This window comes from Lissotriton vulgaris, chromosome 9 (assembly GCF_964263255.1).
Source record: "Lissotriton vulgaris chromosome 9, aLisVul1.2, whole genome shotgun sequence".
Taxonomy (NCBI): Eukaryota; Metazoa; Chordata; class Amphibia; order Caudata; family Salamandridae; genus Lissotriton; species Lissotriton vulgaris.
The window spans coordinates 239177182-239195170 of NC_141697.1; the positions used below are offsets into that span (position 1 = coordinate 239177182).

The window sequence follows — 17989 nt, forward strand, 5'->3', positions numbered from 1 at the left end:
TATAGCGCATGGTTACCCTGGGGCATCCCAGCGCTTGTCCAGGTATCCACCGACAAGCTGCAAAGCGAAATCTGACATCTTAAGACGGGAAGAGGTGTGTCTTCAGAAGCTTCCGAAAACGAAGAGTGCATGTCTCAAGGCGGATTTTCAATGGGAGCGCATTCCAAAGGGTGGCTGTGTGCACCCAAAATCTTCTGCCCCCAGTACGGGCCTTATAAACTCTGGGGACCTGAAGCAGAAGTTTCTGATCAGAACGAAGAGCTCTGTTCGCTTTATAAGGCACCACTAACTTCCTTAGGGAGGGGGGACCTTTCCCCTGGAGTATTTTATGGGCTGTACAGAGAGCTTTAAACTTAACCCTCTCAATGCAATGCAATGTTTTCAAGGCAGGCTTAGCTGATTGCCTCCTTGGCGCATTAGTCAGCATCCTAGCAGCAGCATTTTGCACCTGCTCCAGCTTGCTGAACGTGGCTTCCGGGGCGCCAAGGAAAATGGCATTGCAGTAATCGAGCCTAGAAATAATTAGCCCCTGGATGAGTAACCTCCTCGATGGCAAGGGGAGGAGAGGCAAGACTTTACAGGCTGAGCGAAGAAGCCCAAAACAGATCCCCGCCGTTTTCGTAGCCTGGGTCTTAAAGGAGAGATCTTGCTCCAACCATACCCCCAAACTCTTGATCTCCTGCTTGGGGGTGGGGAGCTCACCCAGGCAGCTAGGCCATATGGTCGCGGGAAGTGAGGGAGTCTTATGCCCTAACAGCATTATCTCGGTCTTGGAACCGTTTAATTTGAGCGACGATTCACACATCCAAGTGTGTACATCGGTCAGGCATAGGCGCAGCGAGTCTGGGTTCTTCACCAATTGGGATAATGCAACCACAAGCTGGGTATCGTCAGCATAGCTGACAATTTTTATCCCAAAAGGGGCAACAACATCCTCCAGGGGGGCTATATAAACGTTAAACAACGTAGGGCTCAACGAAGAGCCCTGTGGCACACCGCACTGGAGGGGGATAGATGTAGACTTCTCACTGCCTTCCCAGACCTGATAAGTACGACCACACAGAAATTACCTAAGCCACTGCAACGCCACTCCTGTGACCCCCGCATTGGACAGCCGTTGGATCAACACTTGGTGGTTTTCAGTGTCAAAGGCAGCACTGACGTCCAGGAGGATCACTGCCACTGACCCTCCTGAATCCAGAATGCTCCTTGCTTCCTCAACGACTGCCAATAGGGCGGTGTCTGTGCCCTGCCCTGGCCGAAAGCCCGTTTGTGACTCTCGCAGCAGGCCGTTGGATTCCAGAAAGTCAGATAGTCGATGGTTGACCAGTCTTTCTGCGATCTTACCAAGACCCGGCAGCAGAGAGATGGGCCTGAAGTTTGCCAAATCTGATGAATCCAGATTGGGTTTCTTCAGGAGAGCCTTTACAACTGCTTTTTTCCAGCTCGGCGGCACCACACCCTGGGAAAGGGAAGTATTAATCAGGTTCGCAATGGGGGCCGCAACCACGGATGTCACCTGTTTCAGAAATCTCATTGGGGCTGGATCCCCTGGGGAACCACTCTTCATGGATCCTAGCTCCTTTGCGACCTCTGCTACAGGTATTGGACCAAAGGTGTCCAGGCGGGCACAATCTCCTCCTGTCTGATTGCCTATGTGTGCAGTCTGCAAAACTTGAGGCAGTGCACCTATGATGTTTTCTATTTTTAATTGGAAATACTCCGCTAGATCTCTACACTTCTCAGCAGGATTATCCTGAATCAGCGGGGCTACGGAATTTTAACGATTTTCCTTTATTACTTTAAACGTCTCTCTCGACGAATTGGAGGAACTTTTTATCCTTTCCTCAAAAAATTGAGCCTTAGCACTGCGAAGGGCATTTTTATATGCTCTAATCGCAGCGCGATATTCATCCCGGCTAGCCACCCCCCAATTTTTTCTCCAAGTCCTCTCCAGCCTCTTACATCCTTTCCTGAGGATTCGCAGTTCCGGCGAATACCAAGGGGCGGAACCCGTCCTCTTTCCCCTCTTTGCCACTCTCTTTTTAGGGAGGATGGCATCCAGGAAGTTAGTTATCCACAGCTCAAAATCCGCGTCAGCCGTTACCGGGTCCACTGCTACAGGAGGGCATGAACTCTCAAGTTTAGCGATCCAGTTATCAACTGATAACCTGGACCAAGCTCTTTCCAAGGTGTAAACTCTCGGAGAGGAGGTAGTTCTTGGATCAACTTGCAGACTGACCGGGACCAGAAAATGGTCTGTCTAGGGTAAAGGGCAAACGGGCAGAGCTGTAAGGTACGGGATGTTCGAAAAGATGGGATCAAGAAGGCGGCCCTTGGAATGCGAAGGTCCTGAGTTTTTTAAACTAAGATTGTAAGCTTTAAGGTCACCCAACAAATCAGCCGCCACTAAGTCCGCCGGTTCGTTAAAATGAAGATTCAGATCCCCTAACGCCATAAAATTAGTCTTCGAAGAGGCCAACTGCGTTTCCCATGCCACCTGGTGGGCGATAGATCAAGACGCCTGACACAGTCACCGTGGGGGACATCTGAAGTGAGAACTGACAGCTCTCACAGTCCTGGACGTCACTGTTCTGCGCCCTACACACAAACGTATCTCTATATATAATGGCGATGCCGCCCCTCTGGTCTATCAAGATGGTATATTAGAAAACCTGGGGGAAGGGCTCGAACCATGTCTGCACATCTGCACACCATGTCTGTCCAGATCACCAACAGCCCTAAGCAGTTGAATGTTAGATGTTCTTGCTGTGTGCTTATTTGCATCATGATGAAAGGAAGTGTACGGATTTTTACTCAGTGCTTATTTATGTCCATAGGAATGGATATGCTTTCCTTTGTGTCAAGTTGCATGCTGACATGATGGGCTATTATACTTTGATGTATCTGAAGTGGAAGACGTATTAAAATGTGCAAATACTTTGCTATATTCTGGGTTGCACCTGCCAGTAAAATGCATGGTGTTGGTTTCTTGAGGTACGCTGTTTCTATAAGAAGGTAGATGTCCTATGTATGGTCTGCTCGTTGTATATGCGGTGTCTCTGCACAGGTTGACTTTGCCGTGGCCAATGGAAGTTGTGGCTTGCAGTTAGTGGGCTCAAGTGGCTATACGAATAGACTGCATCTCCAAGTGGGGATTTTAACACTCATCTATCTACTTCAATTTGGATAAAGAAGAAGCTTTAAATATATGGGCAAGGCGGAGCACTGATTAATTTCAGTGGACTATGAATCACAGTGCGCTCAGAGATGCACATGCAAGCTGCTGCCTCTTGAAAGCAAGACTGAGGTTTGGGACAATGCAACAAGTTAGGCAGGTAAAAGAGGTCCTATTTGCTTCCTTCTCTCCTTACCTCATATCTCCCTCTTGCCATCAGCTTTCCTTCCTCTTTTTCAAATACAATTTTCCCAGAATGTGTAACATAAAATTAGCTAGCCCATAGTGCTCTCAGAATAATTATGAATCTTTTGTTTTTATTTAAATGCCATTGTTGGTGATCTGTATTCTGAGAGTTTAATGCTGACATTGTATACAGTTTTTCATTGTTTATAATTTCTCTGCCAGCCCAATGTGTAAGTTGGTAAATTATTTAAATTACATTTTCCCATAGAAATCAGTTAAACATTATTGCAGTGTGTACAAATCACACTCTGAAGTTATACTCCGATGTTTGGTGTTTCAGCTAATAGTGTGTACAGCCATTCAACTTAATTTGCAGGCCCTGACTGGCAGTACTGGGCACTGGGCGTTTCCCTGGCAGGCCGGAAGGGGTGAGGCCCTGCTTTGTTACAGGGGTCCAATCAAGCAGACCACCATACCTCACATTAAATGGGCCCACTTTCCAGCCTCTGAGGGCAGCCGCGGTCGGCAGTAGGAGTTCCTGCAGGGCGGTGAAATGGGGAGGGGGAGGGGCAGGGTGGGGGGTAGTAATGTATGGATTAAGGAGTTTAACAGGTAAGTAAACATATAAACAAATAAAACGAATTTCGTTGCGCGCACTGCATCGCATTTGGTAATGCAGTGCGCGCAACAAAATTCATTTTATTTATTTATATGTTTACTTACCTGTTAAACTCCTTAATCCATACATTACTACCCTTAGTGCCTAGACACCTTTGGTAGAGTGCTCTACAAATCTAAATTTCAATATATCTCTGGTATGTCTTTATGTTCTCTCTAAGAATTTCCGTGGTCATAACTGGGTATCCTGGTGCATATATATATATATACATTATGAAAAATGTATTGTAAAGTGCACCATTTTTCCTTTTTATCTCTAAATTTTCTTTGGGAGAACTCCTCCAAGCCTGCTTTGAATGGTCAGACTTGCTCACTGCACTCGATCGCTGCACACCATATTGGGCAGGTCTGACAAAAGTTGTCAGGGCTGCTTTGGGTTCCCAGTCGGCCCATTTTAATTTTTGTAAATAGTTTCCTTTCTTCTTGCACCTTGTAAGTATGATTATAGTTATCCTTGAAAAGTACACTTATTTTTCATCTCTTGATAATTGTGTTTTAGTGTGTAGAGAACTAGGGTCTCTAACCATCCTACGTAAATGTTGGCGGTTGTTGAACCTTTGAAATAAAATGGTGGATGCCTTATCAGCCAAATTTGTAATCCCCCTGCCTCATTTAGAGGTGAGCGAACCACAGGGATTCCGACAGCAGAGCTTCAGCTGGCTCCACCATCAGAAATGCTTGATATGATGAAAGCCCTTCGGCCAATGGGTTGCTGGGTCACCATGGCCGCCCCAATTCCCCTCCTGTTTAATGTTGGGAAATCACTAACTCATTTTACCTGCATGGAACGCTAGAAAGGAATACAAACAATGACCAAGAAATGTTGGAGAAAAACTCCCTGCATGTCTAGGTCAAGCCGACTCTATTAGCTCAGTGCATTAATGCATCCACTGCAGGGGCTTGTGTTCAACCTCATGGTCACAGGATCAAATCCCGGCAGGTCCACTCAGCCTTTCCTCCATTTGAGGTCGATAAAATGGGTACCATTGAGTTGGGTAATAATATACATCTGTTGCCTCGTTGCTGGGGTGAACGTGCGCTTTGCAAATACACATGTTATGTTATTTTCTTTTGTATCACTGACACAAACTCCAGTTTTTGACTTGTGAGCTAAACCAGTATGCTGACCGGAGACAAAAAATGTGGTGCCTGATCGGTATACAGCTCTACTTACAATGGCTCCACAACACTGCTTACACTATAGGCCCTGAGATTCAAGTCATTTTTGTTGTAAGAGGGGTCCCAGAAATGGGAGGAAAGATATAACAAGTCAAAAGAGATTCAAAGATATCTGTAAGATTAGGAGTACAATGTTGTTTATTCACAGAGTACTCAACCACATATTAGGTATACATTGCATGAAAAATATCCATTGGTAAAAAATTGTGCCCAAAATGGGAGGGGGGTGGGATAGAGGGGGTGAATTAGTAGGGTGGTGTAGGATAGGGAACTTGGTGCAGGTCAAGATTACATTATTTACAGACAAACAAAGTTATTGGCTTCCCACGTGTGCCAAGCATGAGTACCAAAAGTGTTCATATAATTTTACAAGCAACCAGGCTTCAGAGGTAAGCAGTGTAATTCTTGCTAGAGGTAGAAGCTGGTATGGGGGGGTAGTAGTCTACGTTTCGACCCTGACTGGTGTAGGGTAGGTGTTCCCTTACAAACGGGGCTTCATCAGGACGGGAAAGGAGGGGTTGGGCAGAGTTCCTAGAGGGTGGCATAAAAATGAAATTAAAATTAAAAAGGGTCCATATGTGATCGGCTTAACTGCTCCCCTAAAGGAAGACTACACGAATGAGTCTGAAAATCTATTGGAACATCTCATCCAGCGAGGATATCCAAAAAGACTAATAAAAAGAGCGAGGAAACAAGCTTGGTTAAGCCCTCGTGAATCTCTCCTGAAACCTAAGGAACGCGTGAACACTGATGAACAACGTCTGATTTGTGTAACCACTTTTTCAACCAAGAGTAATGATATAAAAAAAAACATAAATAAATATTGGAAATTGATATCCGATGATCTGGGCGGTGATATGCCACCCATGCATTCCTTTAAAAAGGCCAAGAATATCCGTGACCACGTGGTTCGATCCTTTTTGGATCCACCAGCTGTGACTACAATACTATTACTTTGGACCCTTCCTCCTGTCCTTGGTCACCAGAGGTGTCGGAGTTGTAAGGCCTGTGCCAGCAGCATTCAGACCAAATAATTCCAATTCAAACATTACAAAGTTCCACTCAAATCTCACACGAACTGGAATACATCTGATGTCATATACTGCATTATCTGCACATGTAATTTGATCTACATAGGACAAACTCAACAGAAGATAAAAATAAGGATTTTACAGCACTGCAGTCGCATTAGATGCGAAGTAATTGGTGCACCGTTGGTGGAACATTTCAAGCAAGCTAGACACTCCCCGGAGTGTTTTAAGTGGATTGTCCTTGAACGAGTACCCCTGGGCCCAATGTGCGGTAACATTGGCACAATACAGAACATCCGAGAACTCAAATGGATAACTACTTTTGACTCCATGCACAGCGGGCTAAATGAGTCAGATAGCTGCTACGCCCAACTTGCAACATTATAAATCACTCTACAACTATCTAAAGCTTTCTTTCCTCGCTTTGGCAGAGTCAGGCACCTACATGTTTTTACCTTCATGCAGAATGATACACTAGCTAGGGCTTGGCCTTGACCTCCCTTTCTTTGCTTGAATCTCTATTTTTGGAATAACATCTAGGCGTTCTTACCACCCTGCGTGGCAGGTAAGCGCACTGTTAATTTGATGACTTTATCTGCATACATGTGTCCGACCCCTCAGCGCCTGTACCACCCTGTGCGGTAGGTTTGTGTTTTGAGACACTTTAGTAGTAATCTTCTCCCCCTGCCTCAATATACTTGAACTTATTGGATGACGTTTTGGTGAGCCTTGTGAGTTTGACCTCTCAGTGCCTTTACCACCCTGCGCGGCAGGTCCGGACTGTGAGCCAACACTTTATTTAATTTAAAAGTTAGATTCATATCTGAGTGCTGCCATAATGTGTTACACTGCCATGTCTGGCTATCCCATTATTTGCCACCACGGCAATGTATTATGTATGATTCATGTTCCCCTCCTGATCCTTTTGGGACTTGTTTATGCATGCGCTTTTACCGCCATGCTAGGTTGGTACGCGCAATATATGTCTATGTTTTTATTGCCATTAACTGCAATCTGACCTTGTTTTGTATACACAAGCATTACCATGGTTACTGGGACCCTTAGTATTTTTACCGTCTTTACCGTTTCGAGCATGACATCAAAAGTGCCCCTTTTTGGTAACGCCCCCTGTCAATCTCAACCTTTGGCCGCCACATTCCCACTCGAGCTTAGCAGCCGACATCCCGGTACTTCCTGATGGAATCCGTCCCGTTGTCAGGTAACCTCTGGCCCTCTAGGCTCTGTTCCTTGACTTAATGACACGCTCTGGTCCCTTTTTTCCCTAATACGGATCCCCCGTTATTTTCAGCCATCGGCGTCAACGTATGCCCCTAATCATCCCGAGGCCCACCACGAGGTATAGCTCCAGCTTCATCTTTGAAGGTAACTATATATATATATAGCACAATTTTAAACAATGGACGTCTATCCTTTACCCCGACTCTCTTCACAAATAACACTAGGTTTATTTACCCCTCTAGAGGACCGCCTCCATTTACAAACGTTTCCTGACAGCCCAATTATACATTTTGAAGTTTCTTTTGCAAGCAGTAAGTGCTCCCGTGTTTAGTCCCCTTCATTGATGGTGTTCAGTATAGCTCAGAATGTCTTTCAGTCCATTAGAATCATGCCTGATCATGCAAGGGTCCTTTGTATTCACTAACGTTTTCTGACGGCCCGTTTGTTTTGAAGCTGTTTTTCCTTTTGTAAGCAGTCAATGCTCCTGTGTGTAGTCCCCAGCCAACAATGTTGGTGTTCTGTCTATCTGTGTTCAATCCACAATAACTTGGCAATCATGCAACGATCCTCTGTATACAACAATCCTCTGTGTTTTTCTCTCCGGGATCCCATATGGACCCTTTTCCATTTTAATTTTATTTTTATGCCACCCTCTAGGAACTCTGCCCAATCCCTCCTTTCCTGTCCTGATGAAGACCTGTTTGTAAGGGAACAACTACCCTACACCAGTCAGGGTCGAAACGTAGACTACTACCCCCGTACCAGCTTCTACCCCTAGCAAGAATTACACTGCTTACCTCTGAAGCCTGGTTGCTTGTAAAATTCTATGAACACTTGTGGTACTCATGCTTGGCTCACGTGGGAAGCCAATAACTTTGTCTGTAAATAATGTATTCTTGACCTGCACCAAGTTCCCTATCCTGCACCACTTCCTACCACATCCCCCCTCCATACCACCCCCCTCCCATTTTGGGCACAATTATTTACCAATGGATATGTTTCAGGCAATGTATACCAAATATTTGGATGAGTACTCTGTGAATAAACAGCATTGTACTCCTAATCTTACAGATATCTTTGAATCTCTTTTGACTTGTTATATCTGTCCTCCCGTTTCTGGGACCCCTCTTACTACAAAACTGTATACCCAGGTCCCAGTGACTTTCTTTGGGTTGACCCTACTTTTGTAACGCTGAGATTCAAGTCAGGCAGGCTGGAATTTCGAAATATTGCAGCCCTTTATCAGGTGAGCGGAGGCCAGCATCTGTGCCAATTTTCAGGTCATACGAAAGGCTCAAAATGTTGGCCTTGGATACTTTTCTAACGGTGATCTATTCAATTCCCTACCGTTATGGTCTATAAATAAGTAATCTACACTTTAGCTGCTTATTTATTTGGGGATATTATAGTGTTCTTCTTGTAACCTATCAGTTACTTCAGACAGCAAGATGAATAATGAAACTATGCGCTGTCTAAAGAATGGAGCAACAGAGAGGGCGAACGTGTCCAACCAGTTATATTGAATACCTGTGGCTAATGTTTTGCGGTCACAGACCGTGGTAGTCAGAAAGTTCTGTAAGAATTCAAAATTTGGTTTTCAGAAGTTTCCATAAATGTTCGGTACATGCTTTTAGGAATGGACAGATGGTATTGCACATTCGTGGGCATTGTACACCAAGGGACCTACCAAGCTGTGGTGTAGTGTAATGCTTCTGCAGCAATTTTGGCCCTTTTGCATTGCTCACTGTGCTATAGGACGTAAGCTAAACCCTACCAATGAGGCTCTGAAAGGCTGAGACCAGTCTGGGGTTGCTTGTGTTCCCTTCTGAAGGGCGCCTTTTCTAGCAGGTCAGGATGGACAGTTGTTGTTTTTGCTGCCAGTTAATTAGTGTGGCATACCATTGCCATGCTGCATTTCACTGAGCATCACATTTGCATCTGGACACGTCAGGAGATTAACATTCTCATTTCTTTCCAGTTTTGATGAGATGGGCCTCAGCAGCAGAAGAGAACCGTCAGTCAGTGTCATGACTAGTAAAAGAGATGCACGCACCCGCAGAATGGTGGAACAAGAGTATGGGAAAGATGGTTTCTTCTGTGGTCCGCCAGGTGAGTGACAGTAGGATATAAAGAACCCCTGTTAGTGTGATGAAAGAGATGTGGTATTCATCTCTGAAAACCTACCTAAAAACAAGCACACTTTCAAAAGTGCAGTGTTAAACCATAAATGTGGAGACTGTAATGATATTTGGAATGAAGCGAAGGAATGTGTTAGTATATATGCAGTCCTTTCATAATTTGCACTTTTACGTTTGCACCTTACCTCACCAGGCCTGCATTGTCCTATATATGTGGATTATTAGTGTGCATGGTGTATTCAGGGTCCTTTTGTTAGTTCCTTTATGACAAAATTCAATATAATTGCTTTATTAATGCTATCAAGTAATAGTTGTACTTTCTAGCACATTATCTCTCATTTTCTTGGTCTGGTCATTTCTCAGAAGAGTTATCTTTGCAAAACATCCTTTCCTTCCCATCACTGGTCCTTCACTATCCTTCCCTACAGTATGTTCTGTGTTGTGCATCACTAAGACACCTTGTAGCACACTGTGAGTGTGCCACCCCTATATCTCCAGGGCTGTAGTCAAGTTCTCAATTATTTCTCCTTGTGCCCATTCCAACTGCTTGACCATAATCATTTGAGAATATTCTCTTCAGCAGAGTTGCTGCCTGCTGTGTTCCCAAAGGTCTTCCAACTCTTCACCCCCAACAGCCCAGTGCTATCCTGCAATGGACACTCAAGTTCATGCCCCAGTCCCAGACTTGTAAATGAAAGAACTTCCCTAAAAATACAGTGAAGTCATTTTAGTAAAACAGCATCAGAATGACACGCTTGGTAGCAGGGCAAACTGGGTATTGATGCGGTCTGGCTACTGCAGCTTTGTGGGTTGCTCCCCTGCTGGTTTTTGCCTCTGCTGTCCTGGGTTTTAGTGGCTTTACTGGAGGATTTCATATTCCTCCCCATTAGTGCCCCAAGAGTAAATGGTGCTTCTAAAGCTCTGTTCAACAGAGCTTCTTCTGGGCTGCATCCTCCTAGTCAAATGAAAAACAGGCACTAGCCCTGTAGGCAGCTTTACATTACTCATGTTGAAGGTTTGTAGGGCTAACTGAGGGTCAGTGAGGTCAGGCCAATAGTAAGTGTTCACCTGCCCTTGATAAAGCAATGTAAAAAGGATCGGGTGTGTGACGTTTGATATAAAGCATCAATGCCTTTTGCTTGAGACTTACTGTGGTCAAACATAATTGACGCGGGCACTCTGTCGACAGTAAGCTGCATTGAATACCTCAGGAAATAACGGTTCCTGGGAGTATGTTAAGACACTCTAAATGAATATTATGTGGATCAAATTCATGTGATTGGTGCTTTACATTATTTTTGGTTTCTAAAGTAAACAACGCTATAAAAGTGGAACAATGGTATACCTTTAACATCAAGCAAAAATTGACAGTTATAATGCCCCAGAAGAGACGTCACATCCATTACAAGGTCTTCTGGGCCCTTGGGGGCCCTTCCCAGAAATGGCACTACTTCCGGTGGCCTCAAGACCGTGTTGGGTCACGTGTTGTGTGACATCACCCTGGTCACGTGTTATTCACATGATCATGGCCCTAACACGTGGTTAGGGTTATGCGGCAGTCCTCCATGAACCACAGCCCCAGGAAATCAGATGACCATGATGTGATATCAAGGAGTACGCCCCTTTTTTATGCTTAGATTACATATAAAGAACTCCTAAGCAGCCTAGGCCAAACCCAGGAGCCACCGTCCAGAAAAAGATTGCCCGGTCATAATAAAGAGATTCAGCCACCCCCACCTCATCAAAAAAGCGCGCACGGGTGGTGGTTTTAACACTATCAATAGATATTATCACTGCCTACACCTGTGACAATGGAGCAGAAAACACAGTAGAGCAACCTTTTATGAGGGTGGGCATGAGGTCAGAAGTTCTGATGAGGAGCTCTGTCGCCTGTCGGAAATGCTCATTCTCAATTATTTGCCGCAACTGATATCCCCTTTCAAGGGCTCCAGCGGCCAAGCCTTGAATAACGAAACAACTGTCGGAAACAATGTCACCAAAATGGAGGATGGTGAAGAATCTATAACAACTCCAAACGCGCTGATCTATGAAGATATGGGGTTTCTGGAGGAACCGGCTTTGGAGGCTAACTTGGTGCAACAGTCAAGCACAAACTCCAACGTTGGTTATGCCTCAATGGATCTCAGCGACTCTCAAGATTCACAATCATTGACTAGTCCCTCAAAATGCAGAGGTTAGTTAAGATTATAGTCACTTACTTTTACCATAAATAAGGCTACATTTTAATTTTAGCTAATAGTTTGTCTTTCTTTTTTGAAAAGAATTAGCAAAAAGAGTTATCGTATAGGGGACATAGCTGATGGTAAACGCCATAACTTTTTACTGCTTATGCTGTTCAAAACAGACTGAAAGTTCCACAATCCAAAATAAAGAGCTGCATTAGAAATGTGTTTGTACTTATGATATCACAGATTTTGAAAAGGAAGCAGCAGGTGTGTCCTACAATGAAATGTGGGTTGTTAAACGTTTTGCTGTGATTATTGAGAATGCTTGTCTCAACCATGACTTTTATAACCTCTGTTCCTGCCATAAAGTTAATGAGCCATAGCAGGAGGCTCACAAGCAGAAGTGTCTATACGCCTCAAACACATCAAGAATAATCTGTCATATAAGTAGCTAGTTAGACCTGCCCGAATTATATAAACTATTATGAATGGCGTATTGTTTGACAGAGGAAAAGAAAAATGTCTACCCTGATATGATTACGGTCTTGTCGCCACGCTGAAAGAAATCTGATGCTAATGCAAACTAGGCTCAAAACTCTGCTGTATGCAAGGGCTATGTACATATTTTGTTAGAAGGATGGCAGAAAGGGCTATAGAAAGATGTATGTGCAATATTTATTTTAAAAATAGACAAATCCTATCTTTAGCCCTGTGAAAACTGTTTCAAAATTGATGAGTCCTTCTGTATTGTGTGATTAATGTATTATTTAACGTTACATACTTGCTCACTTTCAGAACAAAGATCAGAATGTCGCTGCGCAAGATGATTCTGAGTTACCTCGAGGATACATTTGTATTGGCAAATTGATATATGTGTTGCTTAAAGAAAGAATAGACAAAATACAGGCTGCAACTCTGTGTTATTTGAAGCTTGTTGAACCATCCACGGTTATGCAGTGTGACTGCCCACGTGTATAGCCATCTGATGTGTCAATGCATGGCTACCTACATCAGATGAATACTGGAGCTCGTACAATTACCCTATGCTGGAATTAATACTATCACCAATGACGAGGTTACATATCGCATTGGAACTTTTGACTAAAGGTTATTTCAGAAATAAAGGTTTTGTATTGTACGACAGAGAATTGTACAATCTTTTGAATGCTGTCAGTATCCTAAGTGTGCAAAGTTATAGGAAAGGTGACCAGGAAGTCCTGTCTAGAGCCGTTGAGTTTATAGCTGCAAAAATATCAAAACTTGGGATGCTGCGCAAATTATATGCCTACCCCTCTAGTAATGTGGGGACACTTGTTTGAACCTATCGACGGAGGCATTTGGAAACTGACGGCGTGTGTAACATACCCAGCAAAACCGGCTCGACTTCTCGCCGCACCCGCTCCGCGGGTGCCGCTTTGAGTTGGTGTGAGTCAGCGGGCTTCAAGGCGGCTCCTAAGGCGGTCCGGGTGAGAGGCTCGGCGGGGCTGCGAGCGTGCAGGGACTCCAGTGACCAGGAGTCCCTGCGAGACCGGGTAACAGCTGACGGTCCGCTCTCCCTTCTGGCCCGCCCCCCGCCCCTTGTAGCTGGTAAAAGGAGCGTTCTACCTTCCACCATTGGGACACTTGTTTGAACCTATCGACGGAGGCATTTGGAAACTGACGGCGTGTGTAACATACCCAGCAAAACCGGCTCGACTTCTCGCCGCACCCGCTCCACGGGTGCCGCTTCGAGTTGGTGTGAGTCAGCGGGCTTCAAGGCGGCTCCTAAGGCGGTCCGGGTGAGAGGCTCGGCGGGGCTGCTAGCGTGCAGGGACTCCAGTGACCAGGAGTCCCTGCGAGACCGGGTAACAGCTGACGGTCCGCTCTCCCTGCTGGCCCGCCCCCCGCCCCTTGTAGCTGGTAAAAGGAGCGTTCTACCTTCCACCATTGGGACACTTGTTTGAACCTATCGACGGAGGCATTTGGAAACTGACGGCATGTGTAACATACCCAGCAAAACCGGCTCGACTTCTCGCCGCACCCGCTCCGCGGGTGCCGCTTCGAGTTGGTCTGAGTCAGCGGGCTTCAAGGCGGCTCCTAAGGCAGTCCGGGTGAGAGGCTCGGCGGGGCTGCGAGCGTGCAGGGACTCCAGTGACCAGGAGTCCCTGCGAGACCGGGTAACAGCTGACGGTCCGCTCTCCCTGCTGGCCCGCCCCCCGCCCCTTGTAGCTGGTAAAAGGAGCGTTCTACCTTCCACCATTGGGAAACTTGTTTGAACCTATCGACGGAGGCATTTGGAAACTGACGGCGTGTGTAGCATACCCAGCAAAACCGGCTCGACTTCTCGCCGCACCCGCTCCGCGGGTGCCGCTTCGAGTTGGTGTGAGTCAGCGGGCTTCAAGGCGGCTCCTAAGGCGGTCCGGGTGAGAGGCTCGGCGGGGCTGCGAGCGTGCAGGGACTCCAGTGACCAGGAGTCCCTGCGAGACCGGGTAACAGCTGACGGTCCGCTCTCCCTGCTGGCCCGCCCCCCGCAGCTGGTAAAAGGAGCGTTCTACCTTCCACCATTGGGACACTTGTTTGAACCTATCGACGGAGGCATTTGGAAACTGACGGCGTGTGTAACATACCCAGCAAAACCGGCTCGACTTCTCGCCGCACCCGCTCCGCGGGTGCCGCTTCAAGTTGGTGTGAGTCAGCGGGCTTCAAGGCGGCTCCTAAGGCGGTCCGGGTGAGAGGCTCGGCGGGGCTGCGAGCGTGCAGGGACTCCAGTGACCAGGAGTCCCTGCGAGACCGGGTAACAGCTGACGGTCCGCTCTCCCTGCTGGCCCGCCCCCCGCCCCTTGTAGCTGGTAAAAGGAGCGTTCTACCTTCCACCATTGGGACACTTGTTTGAACCTATCGACGGAGGCATTTGGAAACTGACGGCGTGTGTAACATACCCAGCAAAACCGGGTCGACTTCTCGCCGCACCCGCTCCGCGGGTGCCGCTTCGAGTTGGTGTGAGTCAGCGGGCTTCAAGGCGGCTCCTAAGGCGGTCCGGGTGAGAGGCTCGGCGGGGCTGCGAGCGTGCAGGGACTCCAGTGACCAGGAGTCCCTGCGAGACCGGGTAACAGCTGACGGTCCGCTCTCCCTGCTGGCCCGCCCCCTGCCCCTTACGTCCCTTACATAATAGACGTAATCTCCCGCAGCGCGGGACGCAGCTCGGGGCGAAGAGCGGGCAAAGAGTGGGCCGTTTGAGGCCGTTCGAGGACTGAGTGGACTGGGCTGGGCCAGCCCTCTAAGTCGCTATACACGGGTCCTTCTTGTAATCACAAGGTAATATGTCATCCCGGGAGTACAAGGAGAGGGCTGCTAAAACTAAATTAAAAAACGGAACCCTAGATGATTTTATTACCAAAACCCATTCCGCTATAGACAATGAGATTGCCAAAATGCAGCGTCGAGTTTCATCTGAACTGGACGCTGCAAGGAGGCTGTCACATGAGATAGCTGCGGCCAAAAAATCCTCCTTAGGTACTTTTGCCTTTGCCAAAACTCCCGACCGTTCCATTGCCCAGCCACTAAAATTGATTGAAACAACTGCAGACATTCACCAGCCAACTGTTCCTACTATACCGACATTAGGTGAGACCCCACCATCAACTTCATTGCCCCCTAATCTTTTAATGGCACCTATGTCTATGTCTATGTCTGGAGTAATAGAGGAATTGAATGAGTGTAAAAAAGATGTGCCGGTGTCGGGCTTAACAACTAATTCTATAAAGCAGGCTGGGGGAACTTTTGGAAACAAACAGCAAGGGCCATACACCAAAAGGAAGCGTGGTAATCAAACATCTTACACCAGGAAAAAAGTAAAGGTTGCAAAATCCCAATTATCCACTAAGTTGCCATCCCCATCTCCAGCGACCATTACACAACATCCTGACTTTATATCAGAGGTTGCGGTGGATTCGCTGGAGATAATCCAAGAGAAGGATAAACTGACGATAGTAAAGGAGAATAATGAAGCACCACTTTGTGTCATAAACGGGGAAGACGTTGAATTTCTGACCGTAGTGTGGGAAACGCTTAAAAAGCTCCTAAACCCCTTTGAGGACAGATTATCACAGATAGGATCCCAACTTTCCAATATTGATAAGAGCATCTCACAATCAGGGAAAAAACATCCCGGCAAGGAAGATAAAGACCTAATGGTTGGCATCGAGAAACTTATAAAAAGTTTATGGAACCCCCTGATGGAGAAAACTCAAATAATAAATTCAAAACTTGACCAATTGGAGTTCCTAACATCTAAGAACACCGCCTTATTGGAAAACCTAGTAGGAAGTAAAAAACCACCAGCTACCACTGTTGGCAAGACTAATAGTGATAACACCAGTTCAGGTAAAAAGGGCCCTAAGCCCAACCTGATACCCCAACCCCTATCCAGCGGTACCCCCTCTTTAGTACCGACTTCAACAATAAAAACCAAGCAGGGGAACACGTTGGGCCTTAAGCCAAGTAATTCGCCGGTGGTAACCACACCGGTTACTACATCTCCACTGGCCCAGATTAATAAGGAAGTGAAAGAAACTCCGAAGAGTAAACCTCAGGCTCCCAGCAAAACCCCATTGCAAGGTAGAGAGATCTACGTAAATATACCTCCGGAGTCTGCCCCTTACATGGCAATCCTGACAGGTGTACCAGTAATCCCAGAGAATAAATACGAGAAAAATGAGGACCTCCTAAATAAAACAAAATTTTGGCTAAATACAAATAGGCTACTGACTGAGGATACAGTCACAAAAATCCTAAGTGTTCGGAGGGTTCCCTGGGTTGGTCCAAGTAAAAAAGACCTGGAGGGCGATTGTATCTTGATAAATTTTAGAGATAACTGGGTCAAGGATATTATTTGTAGCAAGGCTAGGTTTGGGAGGATGGGGGACATTCAGTGTGTGGGTCTTGAATATTTTTATCCCAATCTCTATCAGTCTATCCCTGATCAAAACCCCTTCCGCCAAGGGCATGGCACAAATGGTAGATATCAAACGGGTTGGGCACATAATCTAAATACGAATCATGGACCGCATCACCTTTACACCCCTTGGCACGAGACAGCCCACTTCATGGGGCCGCCAAGTATGGGTAACTTTATACAAGTCCCTTATAACCCACGAAGACCAAGGTTCAGGGGCACAGAATATCCTGGCTGGTTCCCAAATAATAATTATAATAACAACATCCCACTGAGGAATCGCTTTGACCCTTTAATGAACCTGGATGAGGTAGATTGACTGCCACCCAGGACTAAGGCCATAGAACCATCAGTAAAAACTGGGGGAACGAAGGAAGACCAAGGGATATGCATTAATGATGGCAACTTAGTGCGGACATCTCCGGTTGGTGATAATGCGACTGTTGGACATTCACAGATGGGGTCTGTTGCTGTGCCAATGGTCAGCACAGACAAAGGCCATGAACAAAATAGGTTATCATTTCTCAACCCAAATACCACTGTCGTAGGAGATGATTTGGGAAATAGCCATGGAATACAAGGGTCTTCATCTTCATCTTCATTAATATCCCTATTGTCCTGGAACATCTTTGGAATAATGAATAAACTAGAAGATGAGATTTGGCTAGATTTTGTGGAACCTTATGAAATTCTGTGTTTACAAGAGACATGGTCTAGGACCACCTGTGATATCGAGGGCTTTCAATCACTTGCTGTCCCGGCTGTCCCATCTACATCAGGAAGGGCAAAAGGTGGAATATTGACAGCACTGTCAACAAAACTACAGGACCCCAAAATCTCGACATTGGTAGAGACAAACTGGTATCAAGTGTTGCTATTGGAACACCTTTTCCCTGAAGCAGTGTTATTAATTAACTGGTACTATAACATCTTTAATGGACACGATACCTCAATAATTCAAGATTTGGAGTATGCTTTGGGTAAAGTCCGCTGTAGGCATCCTTCTTCTCCGCTCATTTGGGTTGGTGATTTTAATTGTACACTTTGCACTTATGCAGGATCGAATGTATGCGGTTTAGAGGATTTGAATGTCCAGCCTCTAAACCATTTTAGGCACACACCGCAGGGGGATGCCCTGAACAATATCATCATAACTAATGATTTGTGTGTAGTAGACCCCTGGTCTCCCCCAGATACCCTGCATTTACCAACTTTTCAGGGCTTGAGGGGTGAAATGAGTA

The 17989-nt window shown here is 46.0% G+C and overlaps 1 protein-coding gene across 2 annotated transcripts in view; it reads left to right on the top strand.

Moving 5' to 3' along the window:
- Positions 1-17989, top strand: part of DISP2 (dispatched RND transporter family member 2) — a 204821-nt gene that overhangs the window by 155555 nt on the left and 31277 nt on the right. For both annotated transcript variants that reach the window (XM_086937397.1, XM_086937398.1), the window contains one exon: positions 9470-9600. In XM_086937397.1, coding sequence (XP_086793523.1) covers positions 9470-9600 — 131 coding nt within the window. The remainder of the gene's footprint in view (positions 1-9469; positions 9601-17989) is intronic.